The sequence below is a fragment of the Procambarus clarkii genome, chromosome 28, assembly GCF_040958095.1.
Source record: "Procambarus clarkii isolate CNS0578487 chromosome 28, FALCON_Pclarkii_2.0, whole genome shotgun sequence".
In the NCBI taxonomy this organism is placed as follows: domain Eukaryota; kingdom Metazoa; phylum Arthropoda; class Malacostraca; order Decapoda; family Cambaridae; genus Procambarus; species Procambarus clarkii.
In genome coordinates, this window is record NC_091177.1 from 5,392,284 (window position 1) to 5,404,142 (window position 11,859).

Below are 11,859 nucleotides of genomic sequence, written 5' to 3' on the forward strand. Positions count from 1 at the left end.
TTGTGGCTGGTGGTGGTGTTGTTGTGGCTGGTGGTGGTGGTGTTGTGGCTGGTGGTGTTGTTGTTGTGGCTGGTGGTGTTGTTGTTGTGGCTGGTGGTGTTGTTGTTGTGGCTGGTGGTGTTGTTGTTGTGGCTGGTGGTGTTGTTGTTGTGGCTGGTGGTGGTGGTGTTGTGGCTGGTGGTGGTGTTGTTGTGGCTGGTGGTGGTGTTGTTGTGGCTGGTGGTGATGGTGTTGTTGTGGCTGGTGGTGGTGTTGTTGTGGCTGGTGGTGGTGGTGTTGTTGTGGCTGGTGGTGGTGGTGTTGTTGTGGCTGGTGGTGGTGGTGTTGTTGTGGCTGGTGGTGGTGGTGTTGTTGTGGCTGGTGGTGGTGGTGTTGTTGTGGCTGGTGGTGGTGTTGTTGTGGCTGGTGGTGGTGTTGTTGTGGCTGGTGGTGGTGTTGTTGTGGCTGGTGGTGGTGTTGTTGTGGCTGGTGGTGGTGGTGTTGTGGCTGGTGGTGGTGGTGTTGTGGCTGGTGGTGGTGTTGTTGTGGCTGGTGGTGGTGGTGTTGTGGCTGGTGGTGGTGTTGTTGTGGCTGGTGGTGGTGGTGGTGTTGTTGTGGCTGGTGGTGGTGGTGGTGTTGTTGTGGCTGGTGGTGGTGGTGTTGTTGTGGCTGGTGGTGGTGTTGTTGTGGCTGGTGGTGGTGGTGTTGTGGCTGGTGGTGGTGTTGTTGTGGCTGGTGGTGGTGGTGTTGTTGTGGCTGGTGGTGTTGTTGTGGCTGGTGGTGGTGGTGTTGTTGTGGCTGGTGGTGGTGTTGTGGCTGGTGGTGGTGTTGTTGTGGCTGGTGGTGGTGTTGTTGTGGCTGGTGGTGGTGGTGTTGTGGCTGGTGGTGGTGTTGTTGTGGCTGGTGGTGGTGGTTAAAATTTTTAAATTTTGCCCCGAGGGGCGAGTTTATTGGGCAGCGCCACTCATCTTGTGAGTGAACATACCGCCATAGCAGAATGTACAACACTCCCCAATAGGAAGAAAACCCGCTGGGTTGTTCATCCTGTCACTTGTACCCAGACACAGCTGGGACTTGCTTAACTGTCTCAAGTGAACAGCTCCTCAAACAAGAAGATTAACATTTATCAACCCTTGAAAGCTTACGTTATCTTGCGGGTGCAAAATGGGGAAATCTTTTAAGAACAGTATCAATATTTGACAAATAGTGTTTTCCTAACTCAAACAATGTGGGGTTTATTATTCTACAGTTATTCCTAATGTCTCTCAGGTGTTCACATTCACGTAGATAGTGGTCAAGGCGGTGTCCATCACTCTCACCACAGATTCTGCAACTTCGCTGATCAACTGTTGTTTCCATTCCAAATCTCCATGGATATTTGTATCCAAGACGGATTCTCGCTATTACAGATTCTCTCACTCGTCGTCCTCCTCTTCGGCCATACTGATTGGGATTGCCAGCTGCAACCATGTTGTACCATCGTACAGATTCACTGGTTTGTGCTTCTATCCTCCTTTCCTCAGTTACCTTGTCACGGTGATGTTGCCTGATAATACCTCTAATTTGTAGTTGAGTCTTGGGTGGTGGTGTTGTTGTGGCTGGCGGTGGTGGTGTTGTGGCTGGTGGTGGTGGTGGTGGTGTTGTGGCTGGTGGTGGTGGTGGTGGTGTTGTGGCTGGTGGTGGTGTTGTTGTGGCTGGTGGTGGTGTTGTTGTGGCTGGTGGTGGTGTTGTTGTGGCTGGTGGTGGTGGTGTTGTGGCTGGTGGTGGTGTTGTTGTGGCTGGTGGTGGTGTTGTTGTGGCTGGTGGTGGTGGTGTTGTGGCTGGTGTTGGTGTTGTTGTGGCTGGTGGTGGTGGTGTTGTTGTGGCTGGTGGTGGTGGTGGTGGTGTTGTGGCTGGTGGTGGTGGTGGTGTTGTTGTGGCTGGTGGTGGTGGTGTTGTTGTGGCTGGTGGTGTTGCTGTGGCTGGTGGTGGTGTTGTGGCTGGTGGTGGTGGTGTTGTGGCTGGTGGTGTTGTTGTGACTGGTGGTGGTGTTGTGGCTGGTGGTGGTGGTGGTGTTGTGGCTGGTGGTGGTGGTGTTGTGGCTGGTGGTGGTGGTGTTGTGGCTGGTGGTGGTGTTGTTGTGGCTGGTGGTGGTGGTGTTGTTGTGGCTGGTGGTGGTGGTGTTGTTGTGGCTGGTGGTGGTGGTGTTGTTGTGGCTGGTGGTGGTGGTGGTGTTGTGGCTGGTGGTGGTGTTGTTGTGGCTGGTGGTGGTGGTGTTGTTGTGGCTGGTGGTGGTGGTGTTGTTGTGGCTGGTGGTGGTGGTGTTGTGGCTGGTGGTGGTGTTGTTGTGGCTGGTGGTGGTGTTGTTGTGGCTGGTGGTGGTGGTGTTGTGGCTGGTGGTGGTGGTGTTGTGGCTGGTGGTGTTGTTGTGGTTGGTGGTGTTGCTGTGGCTGGTGGTGGTGGTGTTGTTGCTAGTGGTGGTGTTGTTGTGGCTGGTGGTGGTGGTGTTGTTGTGGGTGGTGGTGGTGGTGTTGTGGGTGGTGGTGGTGTAGCCTGCAGGAGGGAGTTAGGCACCATATTCATTGGGTGAACGGAGCGGTGATCTGGTGGGCGGCGGCGCGGTGGTGGGCGGCGAGGTGGTGGTGGGCGGCGGGGTGGTGGTGGGCGGCGGGGCGGTGGTGGGCGGCGGGGCGGCGAGGTGGTGGGCGGCGGGGCGGTAGTGGGCGGTGGTGGCCATAATAGCCGAGGCTCGGCGGCCCGGGCCACCCTAATTGCTATCAAACAATGTAATGGTCCGGGATAAGTAGTGGGCCCTCGATATTTTATTATTGGGGCGTCTATGATGAGTGGAGGAGGGTGTAGGGGGGGTGTGTGGGTGGGGGGTGGGGGCCGGCGGGCGGCGTGGGTCCTGGGGGGGAGGGGTGGCCCGTGATGGGTCCTGATCATGGGGCCCCCGACCCATATGTCTCCCCCACAGTCAACCCATCTCTCCACCACCACGACCACTACCACCACCAGCATCACCACCACTACCACCACCACCACCTTGCATCTGCCATACCCGAGCACCCTCTGTCAAATCCGCTGCCTTCTCTGGAGTTTAAACTCTGTCAGCGCCGTCAGTATTCCGTCAGTACCCGTCTCCGTCTCACACAGGCATCTACGTTTCTCGTATCTTTTCGCTGCTATCTCCTCCAGAACCTTGCTATCTAATCCCATATTGTAGCTATCTGCCCCCTCGTCCATTCCTTAACTTTCTTTTTCCCCAACCTTCGATATCTTCTCCCCAATCATCGCTATCTCCTCCCCTAATCATCGCTATCTCCTCCCCAACCCTCCATACAGCCGTTGAAATCCCTCTGCCGTCGCTGTGGCTGGCTCAGTTTGCGGCGACGGGAGCCCAACCGTCAGCCCTCAGCAGCGCCCGTCAGCAACTCCCGTCAACAGCTCCTGTCAGCAACTGCCGTCAGTAGCATCTGTAAGCAACGCCTTCCATATCTCGCAAAGTAAGATTTGTATATCCTGCTGAAGGAGATGCACAGTTGCATATTCCCGCCTTATGTATATTGCATTGCATATGTGTATTTCCCCGTCCTATGTATATGTGTTGCATCAACAGCGTCCTCACACACACACACACCCCCCTCTCTCTCTCTCTCTCTCTCTTTATCTATCTTTCCTCGGCCTCTCTACTATAGTTCTGTCCAGTTTTTTTTTTGCTTGCTTTAGCTCCGTTACCTGCGGTGTCCGCCTTCACCGTAGCGGCTACTGTTTCCCGCCAAAATACACCGAAATGGCTACTGTTTCCCGCCAAAATACAGTATACTTTCACTGTTTTCCGCCAAATTACACTATAGCTTTCACTATTTCCCGCCAAAAAACACCGAAACGATTACTGGTTCCCGCCAAAATACACTATAGCTTTCACTGTTTTCCGCCAAAATACAGTATACTTTCACTGTTTTCCACCAAAATACACTATAGCTTTCACTGTTTTTCCACCAAAATACAGTATAGCTTTCACTGTTTTCCACCAAAATACACTATAGCTTTCACTGTTTTCCCACCAAAATACAGTATAGCTTTCACTGTTTTCCACCAAAATACAGTATAGCTTTCACTGTTTTTCCACCAAAAATACACCGAAGCTACTACCGTTTCCTGACAAAATACATGAAAGCTATTACTGTTTCCCACACAAATGCACAGTACTTGTATACGCCAGTGAATAAGCCAGTGTATAAATCAGTGTATATAGCCAGTGTATAAACCTGTATTGTCTCCTTGTATTACTATTTTGTGTATATTGATAACTGTATCAGTGTTAGATATTTAACATACATTATTCCCATATGTTAAAATAGTTTTATATTATGTCTTAGTATTTTTTCCACGTATTTACAACGTGTTAATATGTATTCCATGTATCCATAATGTGTTAATATATATATAACATGTATTAACACTGTGTCTTATAGGTATATCATGCACCCGAGTTCTATGTATAACTGTGTATGTCACTGTAACTAAATAATAATACATATGTATACAACACATTGCCAGGACTTAATTTATTGTTATTACTATAATTTTAATTATTATTATTATTATTACTATTATTATGGAAGAGATCATTGCTGCTAGTATTTTTTTCTCGTGTTTTCTGTCCCCAAACGGCTCTGTTCTCGCTGGTGTTAGTTCTTATGTGCACAAATACATATTCCAGCCCGGCGCTGGAGCCAGGCAACATCGCTGGAGTTGGCCATATACGTTGTCTTGCTGCAGCTGGCTCGCTGTCAGCTGGCTCGCTGTCAGCTGGCTCGCTGTCAGCTGGCTCGCTGTCAGCTGGCTCGCTGTCAGCTGGCTCGCTGTCAGCTGGCTCGCTGTCAGCTGGCTCGCTGTCAGCTGGCTCGCTGTCAGCTGGCTCACTGTCAGCGCCACATCGTCAGCCACCATCAGCTTTGTCAGCTTCACCGAGCGACGCTGTAACCGTCAGCGTCGCTGGTGACAGTACTGCTGTCGTCAGCGTCACTGCGGTCATTCCTGTCAACTAACAGTGCCATAACAAGGCATATAATGAAGACAGCACAGACGACCTTCTTACTAATGCCATGAACGTTGATGTTACCTTCCGTTCCTTTAGACCAAGGGTACTGACAGGGCACTAATGGAGGTGACGGAACTCCTCGGCTGCTGACGGAACTCCGCGGCCGCTGACCGAACTCCGCGGCCGCTGACGCAACTCCGAGAGCGCTGACGGACCTCCGCGGCCGCTGACAGAACTCCGCGGCCGCTGACGCAACTCCGAGAGCGCTGACGGACCTCCGCGGCCGCTGACGCAACTCCCAGGGCGCTGACGAAGAGTGGTAAAAAAAATCCCCCTTACCACACCATGAACTTGCTAACCCATCAAAATATTCCCGCCAATATCATTGTCTACACCCGTAAAATTGGCGCCAAAAAAGATACCGCCAAATATCTCCGCCACCTTCGGCGTCTTCCCGCCCGAAAAAAGCGCCACTGACGAGCACAGTCTCCGCGGCCGCCAGCCAGTGTATCAACCAGTGTATCAACCAGTGTATCAACCAGTGTATCAACCAGTGTATCAACCGGTGTATCAACCAGTGTATCAACCAGTGTATATAAGCCAGAAAAATATATAAATTTAAAGAACATTCCGCCGCATCTGTGGCTAGCGACCAGCAGCGGTAGCCGCCGTCCGACACCACCATCTTGCTTCTTACCAGGGAAAATAAGTAGTTTAACAAATAATCGGTCTGTTATACTGTACCCGTCACCTGTACCCGTCGCCTGTACCCGTCGCCTGTATCGTCTGTCTCAGGTGACAGTACTGCTGTATTCGTCGGTATTGCGTCTCATCTGACAGTATACTGTCTCTCCTGGGACGGTACAGTTAAGTTCGCTGGTATTGTTTCTCTTAACTATCGCTGCTCCCGCTGTTACAGCTGCTACCGATAACTACTTTTGACGTACTTAACTACACTATCGTTAACTACCGCTGCTGGCCTCATATGTCGCGTGTTGCTTTAAACTACCGCCTTTTTTTTTCGCTGCTGTCGCTGATAGTATTACTGTAGACTGATAACTATGCTGCTGTGAACTACCAATGCTGCCGTGAACTACCAATGCTGCCGTGAACTACCAATGCCGCCGTGAACTACCAATGCCGCCGTGAACTACCAATGCTGCCGTGAACTACCAATGCTGCCGTGAACTACCAATGCTGCCGTGAACTACCAATGCTGCCGTGAACTACCGATGCTGCCGTGAACTACCGATGCTGCCGTGAACTACCGATGCTGCTCCTGTCGTTAAAAACAACTGCTACCGTTTACCGTTAAATACAAGTAATGCCGTTAACTATCGCAACTTCCGATAACTACCGTTACTACTGTTGTACTGAAACTGCCGTTAACCAATAACCGTTGCTACGGTTACCGTTAACAACGGAAGGGGGTCTCTACTACCTCCGCTTTCGTTAACTACCGATGGCGCCACGAACTACCATTAACTACTGCTGCTGCTGCTGCTGCTGCTTGAAACCTCTGCTACCCTTTCCGTTAACTACCTCTCCTACCGTTACCTATAGCGATTGATAACTGCCGCTGCTGCTGTTAATTACAGCTGCAGCCGTTAACTGCTGCTGCCGTTAACTCTGCTGTCGGTAACTACCGCTGCTGCCGCTACAGCCGCTGCTGCTGCCGCTACAGCCGCTGCTACCGCTACAGCCACTATGAATGAATACACATTTATGAAAAATGAAAATATGTGGTCATTTAAATATGTGGTTGGGGGGACTATATAGTTGTGTACATATGTGACATAGTGAATAATCCACATACATATGTGTCATTGGCTATGTATTAATCTTAGTAACAAAAGGGTTATGATTGCTTCTGAGAATCGACTACTAAATACCCCTAATTGGTCGATCCTGACGACACAGTTAGCTCTATCAAGCTGGTTAGGGTCTAGCCATGAAGCTGGTTAGGGTCTAGCCATGAAGCTGGTTAGGGTCTAACCATCAATCTAGTCTGGATATTAGCCTCACGTATAACACAGTCTGCCTGTCCCCCATGACACAATGAATTATTATATAATGTTTTGTTACATCAAACATCAGAAACATCACACCAATACGTGTGTGATTATGATGTTGGCTGCTGTTGAGTCTGTGGTTGATTCAAGGAGCCTGGAACCCATTCCTCAGAGAATCCGATTAGTGGTTTTTACCCCCCGAGGGTCAAGAGTCCTCTATTGTAATGAATGGAAGCAATAGCTTTGAGTCAATTCCCATTGCAAAAGCATGCAATCAGTCACAATAAGTCAACGAAAATTTAAATCAGCATTATTTTGACACATAAAACGTTGTTGTTGTTATAGATTCAGCTGCTCGGAACAGATTCCAAGTAGCACGGGCTATGGTGAGCCCGTAACTTACCTGGCACAGGAGCGGGGCAAGTAGCACGGGCTATGGTGAGCCCGTAACTTACCTGGCACAGGAGCGGGGCAAGTAGCACGGGCTATGGTGAGCCCGTAACTTACCTGGCACAGGAGCGGGGCAAGTAGCACGGGCTATGGTGAGCCCGTAACTTACCTGGCACAGGAGCGGGGCAAGTAGCACGGGCTATGGTGAGCCCGTAACTTACCTGGCACAGGAGCGGGGCAAGTAACACGGGCTATGGTGAGCCCGTAACTTACCTGGCACAGGAGCGGGGCAAGTAGCACGGGCTATGGTGAGCCCGTAACTTACCTTGGCACAGGAGCGGGGCAAGTAGCACGGGCTATGGTGAGCCCGTAACTTACCTGGCACAGGAGCGGGGCAAGTAGCACGGGCTATGGTGAGCCCGTAACTTACCTGGCACAGGAGCGGGGCAAGTAGCACAAGCTATGGTGAGCCCGTAACTTACCTGGCACAGGAGCGGGGCAAGTAGCACGAGCTATGGTGAGCCCGTAACTTACCTTGGCACAGGAGCGGGGCAAGTAGCACAGGCTATGGTGAGCCCGTAACTTACCTTGGCACAGGAGCGGGGCAAGTAGCACAGGCTATGGTGAGCCCGTAACTTACCTTGGCACAGGAGCGGGGCAAGTAGCACAGGCTATGGTGAGCCCGTAGTGATGGACACATTAAACGTTTTCAATTTTTCAATTGATTTTGAATATTTGACTCCGTACATGAACCAGGTTAACAGAAGCTTGTGTGGAACTGGATAAGCACCTCCAAAGGATACCTGATCAACCAGGCTGTGACTCGTACGTCAGGCTGCGAGCAGCCGCGTCCAACAGCCTGGTTGATCAGTCCGGCAACCAGGAGGCCTGGTCGACGACCGGGCCGCGGGGACGCTAAGCCCCGGAAGCACCTCAAGGTAACCTCAAGGTAAGGCAGCCCCAAGACGAAGCCAAGATGGAGGCCTCAATTACACTTAGTGTACGCTGCCTCTTGTTTCCAGCTCCAGCCACTTCATATGTGATGAGTGTATGTCCACTTTGTCTACACACACAAGAGTAAGGGGAGACATGATCACTACCTACAAAATTCTCAGAGGAAATGACAGGAAATGATAATAAAGGTAAACTGTTTAACACGTGTGGTACGCGAACTAGGGGGACACAGGTGGAAATTGAGTACCCAAATGAGCCACAGGGGCGTTAGAAAGAACTTTTTCAGTGTCAGAGTAGTTAACAGAGGGAATGCATTACACAGTGATGTGGTGGAGGCTGACTCCATACACAGTTTCAAATGTAGATATGGTAGAGCCCAGTAGGCTCAGGAATCTGTACATCAGTTGATTGACGGTTGAGAGGCGGGACCAAAGAGACAGAGTTCAACCCCCACAAACACAACTAGATGAGTACACACACACACACCCAGCCACACACACACACAGTATGGGGAGCCGGTGGCCGAGCGGACAGCACGCTGTACACGTGATCCTGTGGTCCCGGGTTCGATCCCGGGCGCCGGCGAGAAACGATGGGCAGAGTTTCTTTCACCCTATGCCCCTGTTACCTAGCAGTAAATAGGTACCTGGGAGTTAGTCAGCTGTCACGGGCTGCTTCCTGGTGTGTGTGTGTGTGTGTGTGTGTGGTGTGGAAAAAAAGTAGTAGTAGAAACAGTTGATTGACAGTTGAGAGGCGGGCCGAAAGAGCAGAGCTCAACCCCCGCAAGCACAACTAGGTGAATATAACTAGGTGAATACACCCCCCCCCCCACACACACACACACACAGCTACTGCACCTAACTTGGGTCCATCCATGAAATCGCAATTTCCATATTAAGTACTAATAATTAGGTGTTGCGTCACATGCTTAAAACCAATAAGGAAAAAAGTCTATCTTAACCCCACAAGATCCGCCCGAAGGGCTGTCGCGTCTTACAACCGATAGACAAGCATCTTGTATACAATATACATCATCTTGTATACAATATACAGCATCTTGTATACAACATACAGCATCTTGTATACAACAAGTTTGATTCATTTAGGCTTGCCTGATTGACCCTACTTGCCTTAATTGTGGGGGACGTCTCGGTCATATTTTGACCTGTTTAGATTTCAAATTACAGATTGGAATAGTTTACAGCTCCTAATTACTGATTTAACAGCGTTTCTTAGACTACTTAACAATTCTTACAACCTGCCTACCGTCTTGCAAGAATTAATAAGCAATTCTTGAGACCTGCTGGGAGACAGTTCACTTGGTTACTGAGTACTTAAGTTAAGTACAATGAAACATTAATTATTTTTACGATGAGAAATCAACAGATTTTTTAAAAATAATTTTAATTATTATTAAATAATAATGATAGTAAATGATAGTACTAATAATATCCCCTTTAAATGTTAAGAAACCCGGAAAGTTAAATTATAAAAAATAATTAGAATTCAACAAAAATAATGGCAAATGCCAGAATTTGTAACTCTCAGGATTATTTAGAAACCGATTAATATTAAATCAATAAATTAAAAAAACAAAGATCAAGATCGGTCTATAATACTCCAAGCAACTACCAATATAATTTTCACTTCACTATAATCAAAAGCATTCCAGAGGACTCACTAATTAGAAACCGGTAGATCTCAGACTTACCGATTAAAATAATCTTCATGAGAACAGATAATATGAAGCTTAATAATTTAGAACAGAATTATATATATATATATATATATATATATATATATATATATATATATATATATATATATATATATATATATAAATATATATATATATATATATATATATATATATATATATATATATATATAAATATATATATATATATATATATATATATATATATATATATATATATATATATATATATACATACATATCACGTCATTTAAAATACTTCGTCGTCAACCAAAATTATCTAAACTAATTCAGGAATTTTAAACAAGGTACAGTCAAATATGCATTTTTTGTGCCAGTTCAATATAAAATAATTTTGGACCAAATAATCTAAATAGTATTTGGCCCAGGCTAATTTCAGTCATTTTTTTGGGGATCTAGATTAATAAAAAAAATTGCCTGGTCAACATCAAATATTTTTGCACGAGGCTAGTGTTGATTTGCAATCAGGAGGTTTGACACAAGATTTGTTTTTATATATTGTAGGCAATATATAAAGTTAAATATTTGTTCTAAGGAATGTTCATTATATATTTGGTACATAGAAAGTCTTTTGAACTAAGCGACGCAATATGAAATTATAGAGGCAGGTAAAAAAAAAGGGCCATTTAAAAAATAAGTGGACCATTATCAATATATAGAACCATTATAAATCCAAAGAGCCAATTAAAACTAACAGAGCCATTTTTCAGAAGGCATTTTGAACAAACAAGAGTCATTTTGAACACAGGGAGCCAATTTGAGCACAGAGAACCCGTCTTAATGCAATTACCAATTACCAATTTAAATAATTATTTAATGTAATTCAGACGGAATAATACCATGCTAACCTGAAGCTTCAACCTCAGCTCAGCTTTACATGCCCAAGTTAGCACGACCTATACCTACGTTAGCACGACCCATACCCAAGTTAGCACGACCCATACCCACGTTAGCACGACCCATACCCACGTTAGCACGACCCATACCCACGTTAGCATGACCCATACCTACGTTAGCACGACCCATACCCACGTTAGCACGACCTATACCCACGTTAGCACGACCCATACCCAAGTTAGCACGACCCATACCCAAGTTAGCACGACCCATACCCAAATTAGCACGACCCATACCCAAATTAGCACGACCCATACCCAAATTAGCACGACCCATACCCAAATTAGCACGACCCATACCCAAATTAGCACGACCCATACCCACGTTAGCACGACCCATACCCAAGTTAGCACGACCCATACCCACGCGGGACGGCAGGCATCAGCCAGGAGATGAAAAAAGGTAATTTATTAAAAAAAAAAATATTTTTACATATAAATATAACATTTAAAATAATTCACTTCAATATATATAAATTCTAGCTACAGGGAGGCAAACACGAACCACCGCACTTCAGCAGTCATCCACAGCGGCAGCCACTGCTTCATAAGACTTATTCTAAGACTTGTTCTGCCAAACTAAAGTCTAATAATGTAGGAATTGAATGCAAGTGCAATTTTAGAGACTTTAAATGCGCTCCGAACCATGCATTGTGTTGGACACATAGTTGGTACTCTGGCTACTGGCTGGTACTCTGACTTCCAGGTGGTACTCTGGCTACTGGCTGGTACTCTGACTTCCAGGTGGTACTCTGGCTACTGGCTGGTACTCTGGCTACTGGCTGGTACTCTGGCTACTGGCTGGTACTCTGGCTACTGGCTGGTACTCTGGCTACTGGCTGGTACTCTGGCTACTGGCTGGTA

General features: G+C 47.4%; 1 protein-coding gene across 1 annotated transcript; it reads right to left on the reverse strand.

Moving 5' to 3' along the window:
• Positions 1-10,972: 10,972 nt before the first annotated feature.
• Positions 10,973-11,356, reverse strand: LOC123755092 (golgin subfamily A member 6-like protein 2). The gene has a single exon (XM_045737571.2). It carries the CDS (start codon positions 11,354-11,356, stop codon positions 10,973-10,975), a length of 384 nt encoding a protein of 127 aa, XP_045593527.2.
• Positions 11,357-11,859: the final 503 nt, after the last annotated feature.

What these genes read in the sequence shown, in the direction of transcription:
- LOC123755092 (XM_045737571.2), bottom strand. Translation starts at nt 11,356, where the DNA reads ATGGGTCGTGCTAACTTGGGTATGGGTCGTGCTAACGTGGGTATGGGT.